The sequence below is a fragment of the Xyrauchen texanus genome, chromosome 34 (genome assembly GCF_025860055.1).
Source record: "Xyrauchen texanus isolate HMW12.3.18 chromosome 34, RBS_HiC_50CHRs, whole genome shotgun sequence".
Classification (NCBI taxonomy): domain Eukaryota; kingdom Metazoa; phylum Chordata; class Actinopteri; order Cypriniformes; family Catostomidae; genus Xyrauchen; species Xyrauchen texanus.
Window position 1 is genome coordinate 39,705,703 of NC_068309.1, and position 25,957 is coordinate 39,731,659.

General features: G+C 46.5%; 1 protein-coding gene across 1 annotated transcript in view; it reads left to right on the forward strand.

Moving 5' to 3' along the window:
• Positions 1–378: 378 nt before the first annotated feature.
• Positions 379–25,957, forward strand: part of LOC127627592 (uncharacterized) — a 31,411-nt gene continuing 5,832 nt past the window's right edge. The window contains exons 1-4 of the mRNA XM_052104028.1: positions 379–496; positions 2,706–2,969; positions 22,978–23,073; positions 23,165–23,263. Coding sequence (XP_051959988.1) covers positions 379–496; positions 2,706–2,969; positions 22,978–23,073; positions 23,165–23,263 — 577 coding nt within the window. The remainder of the gene's footprint in view (positions 497–2,705; positions 2,970–22,977; positions 23,074–23,164; positions 23,264–25,957) is intronic.

Here is a 25,957-nt window from a genome sequence, read left to right on the forward strand (position 1 = left end):
TCCCCAACTGATCCGTAGGTGGGTATCAGGAGCCAGGTAAGTGCTTTGATGTCCCCCGACTCAGCACAGCCACAGGGCCCCACCCACCCTACGTCCGATGCGATTTTCCCTTTGGTACCCCTCGCCCGGAACTTGGACACGTAGCTTGCGCTTTCCAACCCGTCGCGATGGCTGGCCAGGACCGTCCGACTCGGCTATGCGATTCAGTTTGCCAGGCGCCTGCCCAGGTTCAACAGTGTCCACCTCACTTCGGTGAAAGGTGAGAACACTGCCACCTTGCTCACGGAAATTGCCACCCTCCTACAGTAGGGCACGATAGACCCGGTCCCTCCAGCCGAGATGAAGAAGGGGTTTTACAGCCCCTACTTCATTGTACCGATGAAAGGTGGTGGGTTGCGGACAATCTCGGACCTGCGAGTACTGAACCGGGCTCTACACAGACTCACGTTCAAGATGCTGAGGCAAAAACATATTCTAGCAAGTGTCCGGCATCAAGGTTGGTTCGTGGTGGCCAAACAGCTCAGGTTGATGCATATGAGACCTCTTCAGCACTGGTTCCGGACTCGAGTCCCAAGATGGTCATGCTGCAATGGGACATATTGTGTGGCTATCAAGCTGATCTGTCGCCGCCTCTTCAGTCCTTGGACCGACCTCACTTTTCTATGGGCAGGTGTTCCCCTAGAACATGTCTCCAGGCTTATGGTTATGACCGATGCCTCCAAGACGGGCTGTGGCACTGTATACAACGGGCACGCAGCCGCCGGCTCCTGGACTGGCCCATGGCTATGTTGGCACATCAACTGCCTGAAATTGTTGGTAATACTGCTCACCCTGCGGAGGTTCCGGCACTTGATACAGGGCAAGCATGTGTTGGCTCGGACAGACAACACAACGACAGTGGCCTACATCAACCGTTAAGGCGGTTTAAACTCCCGTTTTATGTCACAACTCGCCCGCCGTCTCCTCCTCTGGAGTCAGCAGCACCTTAAGTTGCTGCGAGCCACTCACATCCCGGGCGACCTCAACACTCCCTCAAGTGGTCCAGCTGATTTGGAGTCGATTCGGGCAGGCACAGGTAGACCTGTTCGCCACCATGCATATTCCCGCAAATATGCATTTCCCCAAGAGAGCCTACACAAGGTCAGGGAGGACGAGGAGCAGGTCATCCTAATATCACCCTACTGGCCCACCCAGACTTGGTTCTCGGACCGCACGCTCCTCATGTCAGCCCCTCCCTGGTGAATTCCCCTGAGGAAGGACCTTCTTTCTCAGGAACGGGGTACCTGGAATCTCCATGTCTGGCCCCTGGATGGGACGTGGAAGACCTAAGTGGCCTACCACCCACCGTGGTAGACACAATCTCTCAGGCTAGGGCTCCCTCTACGAGGTGCCTCTATGCCTTGAAGTGGTTTCTGTTCGCTAAGTGGTGTTCTTCCCAACACAAAGACCCCCGGAGATGCGCAGTCAGATCAGTGCTTTCCTTCCTGCAGGAGAGATTTGAGGGAAGGCTGTCCCCCACCACCTTTATGGTGTATGTAGGCGTTATAGCAGCACACCACAACATGGTGATGGTAAGTCTTTAGGGAAGCATGACCTGATCATCAGGTTCCTGAGAGGCACCAGGAGGTTGAATCCCTCCAGACCTCGCCTCTTTCCCTCATGGGACCTCTCTGTATCCTTCGGGGTCTACGGGGAGTCCCCTTTAAGCCCCTCGAGTCAGCTGAGCTTAAGACACTCTCTTTAAAGACTGCCCTCCTGACTGCACTTACCTCCATCAAGAGGGTAGGTGACCTGCAAGCGTTCTCTGTTAGCGAAACATGCCTGGATTTTGGTCCGGGATACTCCCACATGATCCTAAAACCCTGACCGGGCTATGTGCCCATGCAACGAATATCTTCTGCTAAATCATTTCACTGTTGGTAAACTGCATCTTCCTTGCGCAGAGGGCCTCTGCCCCAGTCAGCATCTTTGTAAAATGCTGACTGGGGCATGGTAGGTCCTTTGTGTAGGACCTACCATGGGACTTCTCCACATGACCCTCTTCCAACAAAGAAGTCGGCTAGAACCATGTGACATATCTCCAATCAAAATACCCCCTCCCCCCCTCTGAGCGGGGTGTGGTCTCCGCGGTGTCTTCCCCTTGGGAGTGACACCTCCCCCCCACGTGGACACTGGTGGTCCCAGTCGGTTGAAAAGTTTCCACTCTTTTTGGGTAAAAACAAAAAAACAAAGGGAAAAGGCATGACTGGGCTAGCCTGCCCCTATTCAAAATGGTATTATTTTCTTATTTACAGAAAATCTAAAATGCATTGATCAATAGGCTATCTGCTAAAGCCACCACCGTGCACTGCCTGTAGATCCGCACACCTAAAGAGCTAAGAATTCTTCTACAAAAACGTACTTTGTGTTCTGCAGAAGAAAGAAAATCATACACATCTGGGATGGCATGAGGATAACATTAGATCATTTTAATGTTTGTGTGAACTATTCCTTTAACATTACCGTAACTCGGTTTGCATTCATGTATGGATTTTTTTTAATGAACTCCTACATTTTAAATAACACAAAATGTATGATTATAACACTAGTAATCTGGACCTAAATTTGTAATGACTTGATGACAAAATATGAATGGGCTCTTGCTTAAGATTTGACCGTACATAAAAACTAAATAACACTAATAATTTGTCAATCATTTGTAACAGAACTGGTGTCTAAGCTGAGTGTGAGCTTGTGTGTAAATGATGGAAATATCAGCATCACGTGTACTGTTGGAGTTGGAGATGATGTTCATTTTCTTTGGACATGGCGAGTTAATGGAAGCATTCAGAGCTGGAAGGTACCTAAGGTGGCATCAAAGGAGCAAACCATCTCATTTAATGACCCCATTCCTGACAATCTGACCTGCACTGCATTCAATAACTTCAGCAAACTTGAGAGAAAAGTACATGGAAGCCCGATATGCAGAGGTAACTATTTCCCATTTAAAACAACCACTACAATCATTAGAATGTTATGAACAAACATTTTTAGAACAAATAAGTATGTTATGTCTCCCTGTGAAACCCACCTTAACAGTTCATTCTTCTTACAATTATATATTAATTATTATGATTACATCATATAAACAATGCAATGCTGTTATATTTCAAAGCAAATATATGGGATCAAAATCCCGCCAAAAATATTGTGGTCACGGATCCAAAAATAATAATAATGAATCCTAACCAGATGTCCGACATGCTTGCCCGGGCCGCCTTGAGCGTGGGGTTGGATTGGAACCCTCCATCCTCCCCACAGCCTTCTCGGTTGGATGATTGGTTCCTGGGGGCAGCGCGCCGTTCGCGGCCTCGCACCCCCCCGGTCCCTTTCTTCCCGGAGGTGCATGATGAGCTGACGTCTACGTGGAGAGCCCCGCTCTCCGCTCGTCTAGGTGCCACCGCTCCACTCTCTCCACCCTCGACGGCGGAGAGCCCACGGTACGACCACGATTCCCCAGGTCGATAGGGCAGTTGCGCACCATCTATGCCCCGGTAGTCCTACCTCCTGGCGGGGTCGCCCCGTACTCCCATCCAAGCCCTGTAGGACAACATCCTCGCTCAACGCGAAGGCCTACACTATGGCTGGACGCGCTGCCTCCGTCCTGCATGCGATGGCCCTCCTGCAAGTCCACCAGGCCAAAGCTCTCAGAAACATGCACAGGGGTGGACCTGATCCTGATGTGCTGCAGGATCTGCGCTCAGCGACTGACCTCGCCCTGAGAGCGACGAAGGCCACAGCGCAGGCACTCGGACAGATGATGGCCACCCTAGTGGTCCAGGAACGCCATCTTTGGCTCAACCTTGTCGAGATGCATGAGGCTGACAAGAACCGCTTCCTGGACGCACCTGTCTCCCAGATTGGCCTTTTCGGTGACACCGTCGAGGACTTCACCCAACAGTTCTCCGCGGTGAAGAAGCAGACGGAGGCCATTTCAGCACATCATGCCCGCCGCCGAGACCTGCCGCTCACGGGCCCTGCCCGTCTGCCCGCTGAGGGCGTCCCCTGCGAGGAAACCAGCTCCTGCTCTGCCTCAACCCGGGCCCAGCTCTCAGCCCCAGCGTCGAGCACTCGTAGGCGGCGACGCCCCTGTCTCCACGAACCCCCTCCAGGACCCGGAAGGCTCCCAAGCATTCCTGAGACAGCCGACCCAGAGCCGAAGACGTTAGCTCGGAGGTGGTAAGACCGCTCCGTCCCCGGTGGAGGGCCGGGAGGAGAATCCTTTGTTTTTTCATTTGCCACACCCCCTGACGGGGGCTGTGGTACCCACATTCTCAATAAAAGAGCTATTTCCTTTGACTCTGGGTCACCTGGCCCGCAAATGCCGTTTTCACGGCAATGTGCTTTCAGATCACAACAGTCCCGGTACACTGGACGTGGCGATCCCGCCTTCCACCTGCCCACGACTGTCCCCCGGCCGGCCGGTTCAGATGAGTCCAGAGGACGCCAACATCAGACCTCCTCCTCAGTCAAGAACCTGCCCCTTGCCGGGCGCGTGGAGCAAGATAAGTGTTTTGAGTCTATTCTCAGCACCTCAGCCTCAGGCTGCAACGAAGCCGCCCGACGCTGCATTACCTGTTCCGCCCCGCTGCGAGGCCCCGCCGGGTACGTCCAAAATACTCGTCCCTTTGGTGCCCCTAGCGCAGAGCTGGGAAGCGTGGCTTTCGCTTCCCAACGCATCACGCTGGCTGCACCGGACCATTCGACTCGGTTACGCAATTCAGTTTGCCCGGCTCCCGCCCCCCTTCAGGGGCGTCCGCTTTTCCACAATCCTGGACTTGCGAGTTTTCAATCGGGCCTTGTTAAAACTCCCGTTCAAAATGCTCACGCAGAGAAATATTCTGGCTGGCGTTCAGCATCTAGATTGGTTCGCAGCGGTAGACCTGAAGGACGCGTACTTCCACGTCTCAATTCTGCCATGACACCGACCCTTCTTACGGTTCGCGTTCGGCGGCCAGGCGTTTCAGTACAAAGTCCTCCCCTTCAGCCTGTCTCTGTACCCTCGCGTCTTCACGAAAGTCGCAGAGACAGCCCTTGCCCCGCTACGAGTAGCCGGCATCCGCATTCTCAACTACCTCGACGACTGGCTCATCCTAGCACACTATCGAGAGTTACTATGCACACACAGAGACCAGGTGCTCCAGCACCTCAGCCACTTGGGGCTTCAGGTCAACTGGGAAAAGAGCAAGCTCACTCCGGTTCAGATCATCTCGTTTCTCGGGCTGGAGTTAGACTCAGTCTCAATGACAGCATGCCTCACAAGCGAGCGTGCTCAGTCGGTGCTGGACTGCCTCGCTTCCTTCAAGCCAGGCACAGTGGTCCCTTTAAAACTTTTCCAGAGGCTCCTGGGGCATATGGCGTCCTCCGCGGCGGTCGCGCCGTTGGGTTGATGCATATGAGACCACTCCAGCACTGGCTCCAGACTCGAGTCCCGAGACAAGCATGGCACCACGGCACGCATCGGGTAAGGATCACCCCCGCCTGCCTCAAAACACTCCGACCCTGGACAGACCTGTGCTTTCTACGGGCAGGAGTGCCCCTGCAGCAGGTGTCCCGACACGTTCTGGTCACAACCGACGCCTCCCGGTCCGGGTGGGGTGCCGTGTGCAGCGGGCACGCAGCAGCAGGCCGTTGGAAAGGGGCCCCGCTGCGTTGGCACATCAATTGCCTGGAGTTGTTGACCGTCCTTCTTGCTCTCAGGAAGTTCCTCCCGTTAGTTCGGGACACACATGTCCTCGTGAGATCGGACAGCACCACAGTGGTGGTGTACATAAATCGCCAAGGCGGCGTACGCTCCCGCCACATGTCACAACTCACCCGCCGTCTCCTCCTATGGAGCCAGCAGTGACTCAAGTCGCTGATTTCTGAACGGTTTGGCAAGGCCCAGGTAGACCTGTTCGCCGCCCAGGAAACCTCCCACTGCCCGCTCTGGTACACCCTAACAGAGGCTCCCCTCGGGACAGACGCACTGGCACACAGCTGGCCTTCGGGGCTGTGCAAGTATGTATTTCCCCCAGTGAGCCTTCTTGCACCGGTGCTGTGCAAGGTCAGGGAGGACGAGGAGCAAGTCACGTTGGTGGCCCCCTACTGGCCCACTCCGACTTGGTTCACGGAACTCAGGCTCCTCGCGACAGCTCCTCCCTGGCGGATTCCCCTGAGAAAGGACCTCCTCTCTCAGGGACGGGGCACGCTCTGGCACCTGCGCCCAGACCTCTGGAACCTCCACCTCTGGTCCCTGGACGGGACGCGGAGGAGCTAGCCGGCTTACCGGCGACCGTTGTGAATACAATCAACCAAGCCAGAGCTCCCTCTACCAGGCACCTTTACGCCCTAAAGTGGCACTTGTTCGCAGATTGGTGTTCTTCCCGAGCCGAAGACCCGCAGAGATGCGCGATTAGGTCAGTGCTTCTGTTCCTACAGGAGAGGCTGGACAGGAGGCTGTCCCTGTCCACCCTCAAGGTGTATGTTGCCGCTATCGCTGCCCACCACGATCCTGTAGACGGCAAGTCTTTGGGTAAGCACGACCTGATCCTCAGGTTCCTGAGAGGCGCCCGGAGGTTGAATCCCTCCTGGCCAGGCCTAGTTCCCTCCTGGGATCTCTCGGTAGTCTTGGCAGGACTCCAGAGACCTCCCTTCGAGCCGCTCGAATCAGTTGGACTCAGGGCCCTCTCTCTTAAGACGGCCCTGCTGATCGCACTCACCTCCATCAAGAGGGTTGGGGACCTGCAAGCGTTCTCTGTCAGCGACACTTGCCTGGAGTTCAGTCCGGCAGATATGTCTGTGATCCTAAGACCGCGACCGGGCTATGTGCCCAAGGTTCCTACCACACCATTCTGAGATCAGGTAGTGAACCTGCAATCGCTGCCCCGGAAGGAGGCAGACCCAGCCCTTTCGTTGCTGTGTCGAGTGCGCACCCTGCGCATTTACCTGGACCGCACACAGAGCACCAGACGCTCTGAGCAGCTCTTTATCTGCTTTGGGGGACGGCAGAAAGGGAATGCCATCTCCAAACAGAGGCTCGCCCACTGGGTTGTCGACGCCATCACACTGGCTTATCACACCCAGGCCGTGCCCCTACCATTGCGGGTCCGAGCTCACTCTACAAGGGGTGTTGCGTCCTCGTGGGCACTGGCCAAGGGCACCTCCCTAGCAGACATCTGTAGAGCCGCGGGTTGGGCAACACCCAACACCTTCGCGAGGTTTTACAACCTCCGCATTGAGTCGGTTGCGTCTCGTGTTTTGTCAGGTCCGAGCCCGTAGAACTCGGTAACACGTAGACCGACCGGCCGGGTGGATCACTTGTGCCCAGCGCCCTTTCCTGACGTCAAGGTAAAGTAGTGCGCCTTCTTCCCAGGGCGCCCCACTCCGAAGTCGGGACCCTGGTCGATTCCTCCCCAGCCCTCCGGGTCCAGCGGTTCAGCGGAGGAACTCGCCGACCCAAGCCACTGCGGGTACCCTGATGGCTACCCTGTACTGGTATAGGTGCTCCACAGGTAAGGCCTCCTGCTCAGACTCCCCTGTGTGTAATTCCACGGTTCTGTCCCCTTACGGCGGACCCCGTGTCTCCCTTAGGCAGTTACAGCTGCCTCGGTCGCCGTGCTGTAGCAACTCCCCCTTCGAGGCTGGATCTACCACCACACCATACTTTCCACACGAGCCCTAAGACGGCCGTGTGACGTGTCTACCACTTTTCCTCCCCAAGAAAAAGGGCAGGTGTGGTCTCCGCGAGGGTCTGGGTAAGACCCCTTCCCTATATGCGTGTAAGGGCCCCGGCCGTGATTGCTCTATGCGAGAAACATAGAGAGAAAAGAGGCCCAGCCAGGCTGGCCCGTTCCCATGTTGGCAAACATGGCCTTGTTCCCCTCCCAGGGTAACTAGAAGGACTCCTATGTTCTTATGGGGCATTGGGGAAGGGTACGTGCAGCCAGGTACAGACGATGTGCGGCACTGGATGAAATCTCTGCCCGCCTCTGTATCGGCGGTTCACGTACATGGTTCAGCACATGGCAAGATTGGAATGGGTCCCCTAGTGTCGCTTCTCCGACACAACGTGGAGAGAGCGACAGAAGGGGAACGTTTGGTTACGTATGTAACCTCCGTTCCCCGAGGGAGGGAACGACACGTTGTGTCTTTCCTCCGCCATGTCACTGAACCGAGCCACTGTTGTGGCCGGACCATTCCGGCTCCTCAGAAAAATCCTGACTAAACTTCCGTTATTTGCCCAGCTTAAATACCCGTATGTCCGGGGGCGGGGTATGCAAATACTGACTGCCAACTCCCATTGGCCCTTTTCAATAGGTCAGAGGTGAATATCGGCGCTCAAGAGAGACCCCTAGTGTCGCTTCTCCGACACAACGTGTCGTTCCCTCCCTCGGGGAACGGAGGTTACATACGTAACCAAACGTTTTCCTTGGTTATATTACTGTTACTATAAACATTTTGGAACATCTTTAATGAGGCCTATGACAGTAGTGTCATCTGCAAACTTAAGGAGCTTGACAGAAGGGTCCATGGTGATGCAGTCATTGGTGTATAGGGAGAAGAGTAGTGGGGAGAGCTCACTGGGTGGTGCCAGTTCTGATCATACGGTGCTGGAAGTAAATTTCCCCAGTCTCACTAGCTGCTGCCTATCCATCAGAACTGGTGATACACTGACAGATAGAGGTGGGAACACAGTGTTGGGTTTATTTAGTCTGTAGAATAGCTGGGATAATGGTGTTAAAAGCCAAACTGAGTTCCACAAAAAGGATCCTTGCATATGTCCCTGGTCTGTCCAGATATTGCAGGACATGATGCAATCCCATTTTGACTGCATCATCCACAGACCTGTTTGATAAGCAAATTGAAGGGGGTCCAGAAAGGGTTCAGTGTGATGTTCCCTGCTGCTTGATCTGCTGAAGATCTGTGTGAAGATGTGGGTCAGCTGGTCAGCACAGGCTTTTAAACAGATGTGTGAAATGCCATTGGGGCCTGATGCTGTCTTTGTCTTCTGTTTCCGGAAGACTCGGCACACATCCTCTTCACAGATCCTAAGTGCAGGTTGAGTAGTAGGAGGGGGTGGGGGTTGCAGAAGATGTTTATGTTTGGGTGAAGAGAAGGTCTGATTGGGTATGGGGTGTGAGGCTTTTCAAATCTACAGTAAAATACATTCAGGTCAGCAGCAAGTTGTTGATTCCCTACAGAGTTGGGGGGTGGTGTAGTTGGAAATGTCTTTCAGGCCTCTCCACTTTGATGCAGGGTAGTTAGCTAAAAACTTGTTTTTCAGCTTCTCATGGTAGCTTCTCTTTGCCACTCCAATCTCCTATGTCAGTGTGTTTTTGGCCTGATTGCACAAGATTTAATCCCCACTTCGGTAAGCATCCTCTTTGATCTGACAAAGCTGTCTGAGTTTTGCTGTAAACCATGGTTTGCCATTGATGAACGTAAAATAAGTCCTAGTAAGAATGCACATATCCTAACAGAAACTGATATATGATGTCACAGTATCTGTGAGCTCATCCAGATTGGTGTCTGCAGCTTCAAAAAAAAACTCCAATCAGTGTAGTAGTACAGTTCCAGCTCTGCTTCATTGATCCAACTTTTTACATTATTTACTACAGGCTTAGCTGATATAAGTTTCTGCCTGTAGGTTGTAAGAAGTTGAACCAGACAGTGATCAGAGAGTCACCTACCAAATTTTCTACTGTGTACCTCTTATTTGTGTTTTAAAATGTTCTTGGAACAACAGAGGGATTTCACTGCTTCCTTCAGGGTGAATAGCGTGAATTGGCAAAAGCTGTTGAATTCATGTAGGATGAGCTCATCACCCTGAAAGATAATCAGCTGACGGATGTGGCAGAGCAGCTGTATTCAAAAGCTACAGATATTTGCAAGAAGAATAACATAGATCACTGTATCGTAACCAAAAGGTAAGCAGCCGAAAAAATCAAGGAGGGTTTTATTGGAGAATCCTCATGTGGAGCAAGTGCCTTCAACCGCGCAGAGCAATATAAAATACAACTTTTCCTCCCCTAACTTGATCATATGCCGAATGAGTTTGGCAAATTATTATCTTGTGTCATCATTGCAAAGTGGTCAAAGACTGCAATCCAAACTCAAACAACTTTTTGTCTCAGTAGTGCCTCAAATGGACTAGCAAATCATTACAATATAACTCTGCACTTGAAAAAACTTTTGGTTGCTAAAAACTACTTGCATGTTATGCTTGTGAGAACTTATGCTGTGCACAGTCTCCTTAAAGTCAACAGATTTTACCAATACACACTATACACCCTGAAGGAAGCTGTGAAATCTCTGTTCCAAGAATATTTTGACCAGACCTGCGTGAAGTTGGCCCCCCACCCAGCGCAAAATGTTGGCAAAATAGTCTCAATCGTTTGTGCTTCGTTTGTGATGGTTTGTGCTGTTAAAATTTTTGTTTGTGCTGCTTCGGTTTTTTAGATATTAAAACAATATTTATAGGTCATTCTGAGGTCACTCAACACCCCAATATGTTCCAAATTCACCCTAAATAGTCTTGTTTGGTTGTGCTTCGTTTGTGCTGGTTTGTGCCTGTAAAAGTTTTGTTTGTGCTGCTTCGGATTTTTAAATATTAGACATTGTATTATTGGCGATGACGTCACCAGCCCCCCACATGCTCTAAATTCACCCAAAATAAGCTCAATTGTTTGTGCTGGTTTGTGCCGGTAAAAGTTTATTTTGTGCTGCTTCGGATTTTTAAATATTAGACATTGAATCATTGGCGATGACGTCACGCAGACCCCACATGATCTAAATTCACCCAAAATAGTCTCAATTGTTTGTGCTGTAAAAAAAATAGTTTGTGCTGCTTCGATTTTTTAGATATTAAAATAATATTTATAGGTCATTCTGAGTTCACTGAGCCCCCCACATGCTCTAAATTCACCCCAAATAGTCTTGTTTGTTTGTGTTTCGTTTGTGCTGCATCGGTTTTTAAAGTATTAGACATATTAGACATTGAATTATAGGCGATGACGTCACCAGCCCCCCCACATGCTCCAAATTCACCTAAAATAGTCTGGTTTGTGCCGGTAAAGGTTTCGTTTGTGCTGCTTTGGTATTTAAAATATTAGACATTGAATAACAGGCGAATTATAAATGCTGATATTTATTTAATACAATACTGACAGAATAAAATTGATCGCTTAATGGTCACAAAAATCAAATATAGGTTAGTAGCAGTCTCGGTCATTCTGATTACTATATATTAGACTACAATATTATATATTTCTAAAATAGGTCTATCTTGTTTTGTGTGTAGGCCATATGATTTATGAGCAGTGAGCATTTTATTTTGGGCTTGTCATTTACTGTAAATCTCTTGCCAAAATGTTGGATGTAGAAGTTTTAATACAACAACAACTCCTTATCAATGTTTTTGTAGTCGCTATGGTGTTTATTAAAAAGGTATTGGTGTTCAGACAGCAGCAACTCAATATTCATCTGGTATCTGTTGGACTCTTTTTCTGTCACTCACTTTTGCTCAGCTCTGGGCACGAGAACAAAAGCGCAAATCTCCTCGATGTGAACACAATTTCAGAGTCGAATTGTCAAAGAATTTCTGTCAAGACTAATCATCACATCATTTGTTCAATAAACAATTATATTTACTTCATTCACTGGTGTTTCCTGATTGAACTTTTTATTTATTTACATGGAGTATCATCTGCTACACTGCACTGCCACCACTAGGCTCAAGTGACACTTCTGTTCAAGATGCTCTTGTGGAAATTAGTGTAGAGTTAGTAGAGAAAAAGTCGTTACTAAATAAAATTTCTGTACAATGTAAGTACAATGTTTTAACACTGCCAGTTACAATATTATCTGTTAACTTCAAGAATAATTGTACACATTCAAGAGAGCTAAGATTGTCAATGTTTCTTGAACAGAATACACATTGCTAATACAAATACATTATTCTGTCCTGGCAGATACTTCACTGTATTGTTAGACAGATAGCGAACATCAACAATAAGACTCAGTAGGCTTGACTCCAGGTTGAGTGTTTTCTTTACTGAAATCTTGGTTGTTTTCTTTTTTGTAAAACTGCAATACAGTACAAAATAAACACTATGTTACAGTCAAATATGTGCAACATCAACATAAATATAATAACCACAGCACATATTACAATATGATTCACTCAAAGAACATAAGTAAATGGCTAAATAAAACACAGGCAAGTAAATAATCATAAATGAGTCTTAACAGCCTGCTAACTCTGTATATATAGCCCAGCTAAATCCATGCTAGCGGTTAGCATCGCGATTAAAATTAACCCGATTTTCACTGAAAATAAATGTTTTTAAACAACAGTAGAAGAATGTCTACACATGTTTTAACTATTTAAACAACTGAGCGACCATACTCACTGATGGATCTATTCCAAGGATAGACAAATAACGCTGCTAGAGGAGCATTCAGTCTGCATGTACCCCTGTTGATGATCTCCTTACAAGTGCAATGACTCCAAATACCACCAGATGTCGCTACCTAACATTACTAACAAAGCGCTGAAACTGATAGGAGTCAGAACACTCCCCGCTTGGTATAATCATGTTATACCACCATCTACTCTTTTTCCTTTGGTATCAGTAACACAACATCACTAATTGGCCTAAGATACTCCTTAATTGTCCCTTGGCTACAGGTCTTCACCATAACCTTGCGAATTCTGCTGTCAGAGCTGGGAATGGCCTCAACTATCAATCCGAGAGGCCACTGATTGCGTCTTGCTTGAGCGTCCTTTATCAGTACAACGTCACCGTCCTGGAGATTATGCTTCTCCTTTGTCCACTTTCTCCACGGCTGAAGAGTTGCTAAGTACTCCAGCCTCCACCTTTTCCAGAAGGAGTCTGCCAAGCTCTGGACCTGGCGCCACTGTCCCTTGCATAGGTGGTCCAATTTGAAATCCCCTGGGGGAGCGGGAGTAACACTTGCCCTTTGGGTTAGTAACATGGCAGGCGAGAGTATTTAAGGTATCTCTGCATCATACGAGATTGGGACCAGTGGTCTGGAATTCATAATGGCCATAACCTTAGCCATCAAGGTTGTTAGAACTTCATGGGTAAGTCTGGTAGCTCCATCCTTCTGCCTCATCCTCTTGACGTGTGTTTGACTGGCAGAGAAATTGAGGGCCAAGTAACCAACTGGATGAGGCCAGGTAAGCCGCTGGAATCGGCCTGGTTCCATGGTCTGCAGGTTTCTCATCGGTTTGCACGTACTGCCACTGTGATGGTTTGGTGGAGCTCCGAATGCGAGTTACTCTGTTAGCTACATAGGTATAGAACCTTCTTGATCTATTGTGAATGTAGCCCAGCACGACACGACTGTCTGTATAGAACCTGACTGCTTTCAACTCTACATCTATTTCAGATTGGATCAGTTCTGCTAGTTCAACTGCCAAGACTGCGGCGCACAACTCCAGGCGTGGCACAGTGTGCATGGGGTAAGGACCCAGCTTTGTTTTTCCCATTACAAACCCTACATGCCATTTTCCATCAGAGTCCAAGACACGCAGATAGCCTACAGCTGCTATTGCCATAGTAGAAGCGTCTGAGAAAACACATAATTCTATAGTTTTGCAACATGACATGGAGACTGGAATGTATGTTCGCTGGATGTGAATCTGTTCCAGCTCAGTTAAGGAGTCAGTCCATGCTTCCCACTGTGCCTCTTTCTGCTTTGGGAGAAGTGTGTCCCATTCATACTGCTCGGAGGAAAGGTCTCTTACAAGTGCCTTGCCTTTCACTGTAATGGGGGAAGCAAATCCAAGAGGCTCATAAAGACTATTTACAGTTGACTGAATGCCTCTCCGAGTGAATGGTTTCACATCTCTAGAAAGTATGAAAGTAAAACTGTCAGTCTGGAGTTTCCAGCTTACTCCCAGACTGCGTTGGGAGGGCAAGGGGTCTGCTCCTAAATCTAGATCCTTAAAGTCACTTGCTCGTTCTTCTGGAGGAAAAGCCTCCATGACCTTTGTACTATTTGAGGCTATTTTGTGAAGTCGTAAGTTGGACTCAGCTAGTAGGGCCCTGGTGCGTTGCAGGAGATCAATGGCGTCAACCTCCTCTGACACTGAGATGAGACCATCATCAACGTAAAAGTTTCTGTAGACTAAATCCTTCACGTCCATGCCGTGTTTATTTTCTCCTTGTTCTGCAGCTTTCCTCAGCCCATACATTGCTACAGCGGGTGACGGGCTGTTCCCGAACACGTGTACAGTCATCCAGAAGTCAATGATCTCCTTATCAGGATCATTATCTCGGTGCCACAGAAATCGCAAGAAATTGCGATGGTCCTCTCTGACTTTGAACCCATAGAACATTTGTTCAATATCGGCTGTGATGGCTATTTGTTCCCTCCTGAACATTAATAGGACTCCAACTAGAGTGTTGTTGAGGTTAGGTCTGCTGAGTAGCATGTCATTCAATGACGTTCCCTTAAACACTGCGCTGGAATCAAAAACCACCCTGATTTTCCCAGGCTTCTGCGGGTGATAAACACCGAAGGTAGGTAAATACCAACATTCTTGCCCTGGTTGCAATGGAGGAGCCGGCTCTGCCTGCTGGTTGTCGAGTACTTTCTGCATGAAGTCAAAGAAGTGCCGTTTCATGTCAGGTCTCCTTCTGAATGAGTGTTGGAGAGTGGAGAGTCTCTGGATGGCCTGTCCTCTGTTATTTGGAAGGGGCTTGCGAGGCGAATGAAAAGGTAGGGGTGCCACCCAGTGATTTTGGTCATCCATGTACACTTCGCTTTCTGTTATTCTGAGAAAGTTATTATCATCTACTGACATGGCTAGTTTCTCATCTTCGGGCGTTTTTTGAAACACACTTTCCCCCAAACCACCTCGACAGGTCTCCTGAAAGATCTCCTGGGTGTAAGATGATGTTTGAAGACTAGGCTGCACTGGACCCTGTACTCTCTCCATTATGTGCATCTTGTTGGTACATGGCTCAAGGAAAGAGGAGCGTCCATTTTGAAGGACATGTGTCTTGTAGGCATTAACTTCTTTGTTCTTGTGAGCACCACTCAAGCATAACTCTCCAACTATGACCCAGCCAAGGTCAAGGCGCTGGGTATACGGTGAGTTGTGAGGCCCGTTGCGCTGTTCACGCACCTTATGCACGCTCAAAATGTCCCTACCTAGGAGGAGGAGAATAGGAGCACTGGTGTCAAGAGGAGGGATCTTATTGGCCACAGGAGTGAGATGAGGAAAATATTTAGTGCACTCAGGCGTTGGGATCTCTGATCTGTCGTCAGGTAGGTTGCTACATTCTAGCAGAGTAGGAAGTTTCACCTTGGTTTCACCATTGACTGACTCCACTATAATGTTACTTGCCTTCCGCCCTGCAGTCTCCACTATACCAGAGCATGTTTTAAGAGTATAGGGGAATGCACTGCATTCTGATAGGACACTGATAGGAGTCAGAACATACATACTAAATACAGTTTTACATGTGACCCATGATAGTTTTTTGAATACATTGTGCATCTAGGTGTCAACATTACCATATTGGTCCTAATCATAGACTGTACAAAAAGATGGATGACGCCCTTTCGCTCTTTTCCATTGGTGAGAACTGAAGCCGCCAGTGTCCCGATATGGCGCTGACATCTTGGGACTTGAGTCTGCACAGTTGCGATTTCGGGACCAGACCTGCACAGTAGTGAGCAGGAAGTAAAGCCGCGAAATCAAGGCCCCGCCCTCACTCTCGCTGAATCAATCTCAAGCACACGCCCCTGCACTTTTGACTTTTGACTTATGACGGTGTGAAATAATTAATTATAGACATGTAGATATTAAATGTAAAGCTCCAATCTCCTCAGTCCTCCGAAGATCCCGAAAAAAAGTTTGTTGGTGCTTCAGTGACTACTTCGCTCAGAGAACCTGTCAGTCACAGCTGTCAATCATGATGTCACAGCACCGTTTTTACAGCATCAACTAAAAACAAAATTATTTTGAAAACAAACACTTGAAATTACATCAACGTGATAGAAACTACAGTAAATGACAGAAACTATCTTTGGAAAAAAGAAGGGGTTCATGACCTATACTAGGACCAGTCACCGGGGGGCGATCGAGACGTTTTGGCTTCACTTTTGAGGGCACACTTGGTCCTAATATAAGACACATTATCCTTATATATATTATTACTAGGGCTGTCAATCGTTAACATTTTTTAATCAAATTAATTACATGGTGTCCCGTTTGGATCTTACATTCTTACTTCAACTGTATTGTTAAAAAAAGACATTCGCAAAAACGTCTCGGGTTACTTAAATGTAACCCTTGTTCCCTGATAAAAGCGGAATGAGATGCTGTGCTGGAAGCGCTTTGGTACCTGTGTGTTTCTGTGTGTGACCAGCTGTGAATATGTGTGTAACACGTCAATGAACATTGACCGGAATTTATAGCCTCTGCCGGTGTAATCATTGGATGCACCTGGGGCTGGGCTATAAATAGATGCATCACCGGAGCATCGTCAGGTATTTTGTCTGAAGAGCAGTCCCGGGACATCCCAGTGCGGCAGGGACATTCCCTTTACAAAAAGTTACATTTCTGATGCTGCGCTGGAAGTGCTTTGGGAACGAGAATACCCACACTGCACTGAGGCTGTCCGGACCCCCTACGGTTGTGTTGTGTGCTCACAAGAACGTGAGAGGTCTCAGACACGAGCTTGAGATGTCGACTCGAGGGCATAAGAGTGGCATGAATATCTAAACTATAGAATCTAATGAATTGTGCGGAAAGAACCAACCTGCCGCATCACAAACTTGCTGCAGAGGGAGACCTCTAGCCAAGGCTTTAGAGGAGGAGAGCCTCTCTGGTAGAGTGAGCCCTGATACTTACTGGTGAAGCTTGACCCCGCGCCTTGTAGGCCAAGGCAGTAGCGTCCCTCACCTAATGCGACATAGTCTGCTTGGAGGTGGCCGCCCCCGGTTGCGGCTCCCATGGCAAATGAATAGTTGCCCTGACTTACGCCACTGGCTAGTGCGGTGGACATAAGTCTAAAGGGCACAGACTGGACACAGTCTGTGAAGTCTTTGCTGCTCCGGCGTTGCAAACGGCGGGGAGCAGAAGGCTTAGAGAGTGACCGGATGTAGGGTCGCGAATGGCACCTTAGGCAGGTAGTCAGGATGAGGGTGCAAAATTGCAATGGTCATTCCTGGGGCAAACTCTAAACAGGCTGGCAAAACAGGTCCCCAATTCTCTTTAGAGAGGTAATCGGCATAAGAAAAACCATCTTGAGAGTCAGAAGTCTGAAATTCAGCTGACGTGAACGTGGACCTCCTTGATGGTTTATGTAAGAGACTACCGCTGTATTGCCCACCCGCACCAAGACATGGCAGCCTCTGGAGGAAGTATGTCAGGGCCAGAAATACAGCCATCAACTCGAGACAGTTACTGTGACAACCGAGCTGATGACCCTCCCATTCCCATTGAGCTGGACAACCACTTAAGACCGCTACCCAGCCTGTCAGGGAGGCGTCTGTCGTTAGCAGCTTGCTACGACGGGACGCACCTAGAGTGGGACCCAAGGTAAGAAACCGGGGTCTGAACCACATTGAAAGGGAATGAAGCCCGCGGCGCCTAACCCTTATTTGCCTTAGGGGACCAGCCCTTGGATGAAACCCCCTGGCTTTTAGCCACAGCTGGACGGTCTCATGTGCAGAAGGCCCGAAGGGATCACCGTGGACGCAGACGCCATGAGACCTAGTATTCGTTGATAATGACGAGCAGTGCAACCTTGACCTAGACTGACCTTGCTCAGGGTGTTGTGAATGGAAATGATTCATGCAGGAGACAATTGTGCCTGCATCGTGATCGAATTCCATATAACCCCCAGATAAGTGAGTCCCTGGGTGGGAGAGAGAATGCTCTTTTGACGTTGAATCTCAGACCCGGAGAAACCAGATGAGCTAAGACAATATCCCTGTGCTGAACTTCCAGTTCTTGGAACTGCGCTAGGATCAGCCAGTCATCTATTTAATTCAGAATGCGGATGCCACGGAGTCGTAAAGGAGCCAGTGCTGCATCCATGCATTTCACAAATGTGCGGGTTAATAGGGCTAGGCCGAATGGAAGAATCCGATACTGGAAGGCTTCGCCCCCGAAAGTGAACCTCAGAAACTTCCTGTGCTGTGGCGTAATTTCTATATGAAGATATGCGTCCATGAGATCGATGGTGACCAGCCAAACGTGATGTTGGGCTTGTGACATGATCGTGTTGATTGTTAGCATCTTGGACTTGGACTGACTGGGAAGTTCAAGCCGTGAAGATCTAAGGTCGGACGCAACCCCCCACCCTTCTTGGGAACCAGGAAGTATTCGCTGTAATAACCTGACTCTTTCTCTGGAAGTGGAACATGTTCTATGGCCCCTTAGACCGAGAGATTTCGCAGTTCTTTCAACAGTAGAAATGCCTGCTCCGGTTTACGGTAGTGGGGACCACGCCGTTGAAACACGGAGTGAGGCGAGCAAATTTAATTCTGTAGCCCTTTTCTACTGTTCTTAGGACTCACATCAAAATATCTGGCAGAAGTTTCCACACTGCCAGGTACTCTGAGATGGGTATTCATTTAAGACTTCCTGTTGAGGGGATGTTGAGTGTTCTGCGTCCTGGATAAATGCAGGAAGCAGCTAAACATCCAACTTTTTGATGGAAGACTCTACCTCCCGAATCACCAGAGGTGGCGGGAATGGAGAGGTTTCGTGGGGGTACCGGGAGGGGCGTAGAGCGCACGCCCCATTCCGAGGGGAGCTACCCCTACAAGATTAAGTGCAAGACCGTCAGGGTTTCTTTATCTTAGAAATTAGTGTCCTGAGGTCTTGCTTTGGGGGCTGCTGAGGGCGACGAGACTGTCCCCAATCTTCGAGAGGAGGAACATGTCTCGCCACGCTTTGCTTCTGAGCCTCCCTTCTAGAAGGACTGTGGCGGGTCTGAGTGGCCAACGGGCCCGCCCCCTGAGTGCGGCGAGGAAGAAACTGCCCAAAGGCTTCCTCGTGGCTTTCTTAATGCCTGTAACACTGCCATCGTGTGCAGAGCAGCACCAGCCTGACCCGTTGCTTGATTAGCCCTCCCCACTAAGATGGAGGTAATTCTGCACGGCTTTGTGGGGAGAGAGTTTTTTTTTTTTTTTTTTTTTAAGTGACGATGCCGAAACCTGCAAGAGATAACCCGCAAGTGTCTCTCCTACCGGGGGCATCACAGAATCCCCCCGAGCTTCAGCACCCACGATAGTCGAATATGTCAACATCGAGGCCACGAAGACACGGGAAGTATAAGGATTCCTCCATGAATGAGAATATTTGTTATGGAGGTCATGGAGAAAAAGGAAGCGTTCCATTCCCTCTTTTATTTATTCATTTTGGCCACCAGACAGAAATTTGTCTTCTTGTTTGGAGTGTTTGGAGCATTGGGGGGTCCTGTTGTTAGCCGCTTTATTATTGTGCGTGGAATGTACAGAGATTCAGCATGAATTGCGTTTCAATTGTGCAATGTGAGAGAGCCCCACGAATGAAGTGTGGGCGCTGACTCCCGGATGTAAGCGAGGCGAGCGCGAAGCATTTTGCCCGAAAACAGATCGCAATGCTCGCACCTGCCCCGCTCCAATGCGAGAGCAACATGCTCTTCCCCCAAACAAACAAAGCAAAACTGATGCGTGTCCCTCTCGGCCATAGAGCGTAAACAACGGAACACGCATCGTTTGCTCTGACTTTCAGTCATTCTCTCTCTTTTTTCTTTTTTTTAAGAAAGAAGTGAAAGGAGAAAAGGTTCACTGTGCACTGCCTAACCAATTCTAACTCCTAACAGAGGAAAGAAAGTTTGACAGGCTCATATAAACACACACACACACAGAGTGAGCTCTGAAGACAAAGAATCTGACGATGCTCCGGTGACTAATCTATTTATAGCCCAGCTATAGCCCAGTTGCATCCAATGATTACACCGGCAGAGGCTATAAATTCCGGTCAATGTTCAATGACGTGTTACACACATATTCACAGCTGGTCACACACATGTAGGTGTTCCCAAAGCGCTTCCAGCACAGCATCAGAAGTGTAGCTTTTTGTAAAGGGAACAAAACTTTTACTGGCACAAACCAGCACAAACGAAGCACAAACAAACTAGACTATTTTGGGTGAATTTAGAGCATGTGAGGGGGCTGCGTGATGTCATCGCCAATAATTCAATGTCTAATATTTTAAAAACCGAAGCAGCACAAACGAAACTTTTACCGGCACAAACCAGCACAAACAAAGCAGAAACAAACGAGACTATTTGGGGTGAATTTGGAGCATGTGGGGGGGACTGAGTAACCTCAGAATGACCTATAAATATTATTTTAATATCTAAAAAACCGAAGCAGCACAAACGAACATTTTAACAGCACAAAACAGCACAAACAAAGCACAAACGATTGAGACCATTTTGCCAAAGTTTTGCGTTTGGTGGGGGGCCAACTTCACGCAGGTCTTGAACCAGCATGTTTGAGGCAACTGCACTAATGCTGCATTAGTGGAATTACTCGGTGAGAATCACACCACTGAGGGTAGAGAACCACTCCAACTTCCAACTCTTGTTTCAAAGTATATATTGTGACAAACTCTATAAAAAAACAGAACCACATACAACATAAAACATGTGACGTACTTTCAAAAGGCACAAGAAATTATAACAGCTCCCACACTGAATATCATAGTCCTTCAGTTGGTCTTTAGTTTGTACTGTGCAGGTAAGAGTCTTTCAGTAAAAATGGCAAAGAAATAGAATGGGCAAATCCTCACCCAACACTTGTGGTCCATTAAAGCAAAGCAGGCATATATTCACCAATATTATTTAGCTATACATTTCTTAATCAGTACAATCCAAGTTCCTGCTGTAACACTCAGGTAAGTATGATACTTCTGAACTACGCTACATGGCCAAAAGTTTGTGAAAACCCCCTATAAATTAACATGTTTAGCTACAAGGTACATAAATAAATACTGTACTGAGTGAGTCTGGTATCGAATAATTTGACTGGCCTGGTCAAAGTCCAGACCTGAACATCTTTGGGGGGACTGGATGCAGACAGTGAGCCAGGGTTCTCTTGTGTCTGAATGGGAGCAAATACATGAAGCAATATTCCAACATCAAGTGGAAAATCTTTTTAGAAGAGTAGAATATGTTATAGCAGCAAAGAGTGGGATTAATCCTTATAGATTTTAAATTAAATATTCAACAAGCACATGTGATAGTTGGTGTTCAGGTGTCCACAAACGTTTAGCCATGTAGTGTATGTATTGTGAATATCACAATGTTAAAAAGTTATATATACTGTAAATCTAACTTAATGCTTGGACATGTTGAAGAACAAACTTTTATTAGGGGTCAAGCCACGAAGGGGCAAAAGACCCCCATTTTTTCTGTTAGTGTTCTTATTATGAAGGGTCAAGCCCCAAAGGGGCGAAAGACCCCTATTGTTTTTGTTAGTTTTCTTCTTATTATTATTCTTCCGCTTCTTCCACTCTTGAGTCTATGGCCGCCCATAGAACTGCTTGCGGGAAAGTTATGAAATTTGGCACACAGATAGAGGACAGTCTGATCTGTTACCACAGAAAATTTACAATCTCTACCTCAAACCCTCTAGCACCACCAACTGCCCAAATTTGCACTCATGTCTATGTTAATAACTTTTGAGCCGTGTGTCCTAGAAATGAAATAATTTATCCTCTTATTCCAAGATGATTAGATTGGACCCTATGACATCATTTTCCATAATGAACATTTTTGGAACTCGCCCTAGACTGTTCGTCAGATTTGCATGAAAATTGGCCTGCATAATCTAGAGGCAATCACATCAAAAAGATATACACAGAATTTTTATAAACCATACCGTTTTCGAAGGGTGCTTCAACAAATATGACAAAGAACACTCAAAATTTAACTAGAGGCTGTATCTCTGCAATGGTTTGAATGACAGACGAAACTTGGCACATGTCATCACCATTAGGCCCTGAGGTTACCTGCAGTGTTTTGGTGCACTGCCCCATACTGGTTAGGAGATAGAAAAATTGCTATTTTCTCTTGTAGCTCTTGAAAGCTTTCCTGCATGATAAACATAATGTCCTGATACTACCTGAGCAGTTTCAGAACAGCGCCACATACTGGACACATATTCTATTACTAGCTATTTTTTGGTATTTTTAGAATATATGTTTTTTTATAAATGAAAGTTTACATTTTCTATTTCCTCATGCACTGTTCATCGAACTCTAACTAAAAATGGGTCACAAAGCTTCTTTTTCTGTTCATGGTGGCAATAATTGGCTTGACCCCGGTATTGCTGCATGCAGCTATATTTTTGCACATTTCACTAAAATGAACAAAAGATCAAATTCGAAAAAGTGCTATTGTTTTGATGACTTGCCATATTTTCAAATCCATATTTTGGAAGATGATACTGGATTAACATAGATTTTTGTTATCATCATTGATTGTTACTGATGAGGAGATATGTGTTCCAGTTTAACATGTATTCATGGTTACTGTATATACAAATTGTTCAGTTTATAAAGTTTTTTCTTGTGTCACTATATTTTTAAGAAAGGAATTAATTGGTAAAATAGAATAGCTTCTTAAGGGATACAGTAGTTCACCCCAAAAAATGAAAATAATGTCACAATTTTCACCTTGATTTAAACCTGTATGAATTTCTTTCTTGGAATACAAAAAGTTAGTTAATACAGTATGTTAGTCTCTGTCAACTTTTACTATCATTGCATATTTTTTTCCATAAAATTAACATGAATGGTGACTGGTCATTCTGCTTATGTCTCCTTTTGTGTTCAATTGCAGTAAGAAAGTCATACAGGTTTGGAACTCCTTTTAAGGCGGATGTCTAATTCAAAATATATTATCTATAAAACAGGTCATATTTCAACATGTGCTGCTTTTGTCATATTCATAACAATTATTTTGGGCTTGCTGGTCTTGTGGAAAGATGTGAAACACACAAAAAAAGCTGGTAAGAGGATCATGATTTATAAATCACAGAATCTCACAAATTAAATGTATTTCCATAAACATGCTAAACTTGAGCAATGTTGCTTTTCCAGTTGCTGATGAAAATGCATACCTTGAGATGCATGGTGTGTGGCACAGAAGACCTCTGCCTCAGGAAAGTGGAATCGCACCTATGGACAACTCTGTTTATGGTAAAAGCAAATACTTTTACAGCAGTCTCTGTGTCCGCAAGCATATTTCTGAAACATGTCACAAAAATGAACTGAAACTACACGAATACTTATCACACAAACATGAAACATACAGTCAGGTCCACAAATATTGGGACATCGACACAATTCTAATCTTTTTGGCTCTATACACCACCACAATGGATTTGAAATGAAGCAAACAAGATGTGCTTTAACTGCAGAATTTCAGCTTTAATTTGAGGATATTTACATCCATATCAGGTGAACAGTGTAGGAATAACAACAGTTTGTATATGTGCCTCCCACTTTTTAAGGGACCAAAAGTAATGGGACAGATTAACAATCATAAATCAAACTTTCACTTTTTAATACTGGGTTGCAAATCCTTTGCAGTCAATTACAGCCTGAAGTCTGGAATGCATAGACATCACCAGATGCTTGGTTTCATCCCTGGTGATGCTCTGCCAGGCCTCTACTGCAACTGTCTTCAGTTCCTGCTTGTTCTTGGGGCATTTTCCCTTCAGTTTTGTCTTCAGCAAGTGAAATGCATGCTCAATCGGATTCAGCTCAGGTGATTGACTTGGCCATTGCATAACATTCCAATTCTTTCCCTTAAAAAACTCTTTGGTTGCTTTCGCAGTATGCTTCGGGTCATTGTCCATCTGTACTGTGAAGCGCCGTCCAATGATTTCTGAAGCATTTGGCTGAATATGAGCAGATAATATTGCCCAAAACACTTCAGAATTCATCCTGCTGCTTTTGTCAGCAGTCACATCATCAATAAATACAAGAGAACCAGTTCCATTGGCAGCCATACATGCCCATGCCATGACAATACCACCACCATGCTTCATTGATGAGGTGGTATGCTTTGGATCATGAGCAGTTCCTTTCCTTCTGCATACTCTTCTCTTCCCATCACTCTGGTACAAGTTGATCTTTGTCTCATCTGTCCATAGGATGTTGTTCCAGAACTGTGAAGGCTTTTTTAGATGTTGTTTGGCAAACTCTAATCTGGCCTTCCTGTTTTTGAGGCTCACCAATGGTTTACATCTTGTGGTGAACCCTCTGTATTCACTCTGGTGAAGTCTTCTCTTGATTGTTGACTTTGACACACATACACCTACCTCCTGGAAAGTGTTCTTGATCTGGCCAACTGTTGTGAAGGGTGTTTTCTTCACCAGGGAAAGAATTCTTCGGTCATCCACCACAGTTGTTTTCCATGGTCTTCCGGGTCTTTTGGTGTTGCTGAGCTCACCGGTGCGTTCTTTCTTTTTAAGAATGTTCCAAACAGTTGATTTGGCCACACCTAATGTTTTTGCTATCTCTCTGATGGGTTTGTTTTGATTTTTCAGCCTAATGATGGCTTGCTTCACTGATAGTGACAGCTCTTTGGATCTCATATTGAGAGTTGACAGCAACAGATTCCAAATGCAAATAGCACACTTGAAATGAACTCTGGACCTTTTATCTGCTCCTTGTAAATGTTATAATGAGGGAATAACACACACCTGGCCATGGAACAGCTGAGCAGCCAATTGTCCCATTACTTTTGGTCCCTAAAAATTGGGAGGCACATATACAAACTGTTGTAATTCCTACACTGTTCACCTGATTTGAATGTAAATACCCTCAAATTAAAGCTGAACGTCTGCAGTTAAAGCACATCTTGTTTGTTTCATTTCAAATCCATTGTGGTGGTGTATAGAGCCAAAAAAATTAGAATTGTGTTGATGTCCCAATATTTATGGACCTGACTGTATGTCTAAAGAAAGTTTTAAATGTCTACGTTTAAATAAAACAATTCAAATTTAAAACAAATATTCTCCTGCAATGTAATCTGTTTGAAACAAAGTGATGTACAATTTTTCCTGGCTCAGCTAATTATCCCTAATATGATCACACCCACGGGCAGAGGGCGCAATTCATACAGTAATGTGCTGAGGCAAATGGTAAACACCCCCGACTGTGCCTTAAAAAGCATCTAGTTCATTCACTTTTCTGCGCGTTTGGAAGATGGCACAATACACAGCTGAGGAAACTCCTGGGTAGTGACGAAGTGTTCCTCAGAAGAGCGGGACTCCGATGAACGTTTGTATTTTGAAGAGAGACTTGATCCAGCCGAGGATACAATTTCGGATGAGTAAGTCATTTAGTTTTTCTCACATTAGTTGACATGCTATTTTATATAAAAACGTACATATTTTACTTGTGGGACTGTTTCCAGACTTGCCAGCCAGGATATAGAGTACTGAAATTTGAAATATGTCCTAATAGGCAAGTTTTAGCTAAGTTTAAATGCTGTTTTGGCTAAAGCAGATATTTAAATTGTATGCTGTATCATATAAATATGATATGTAATGTGATATAAAAATAATATTAATGTTTAGATTATATTTTAACTAGTGTTTACGCTGCCTCATTATCATCAACGAAGCTTGTGCTTGCAAATATCTGTTCGGGTGTAAATGTAAATATACCCATATTAGAAAATCATTTCTGAAGGATCATGTGAGACTGAAGACTGCAAAATTCAGCTTTGATCACAAATTGTATTTTACAATATATTAAAATAGAAAACCGTTCTTTTAAATTGTAAAAAGAGTTCACAATATCACAGTTTTTATCACAGTCTTGGTGAGCAGAAGAGACTTCTTTTAAACGGTAGTGTAAGTATAAAATTAAGTAAAGTCT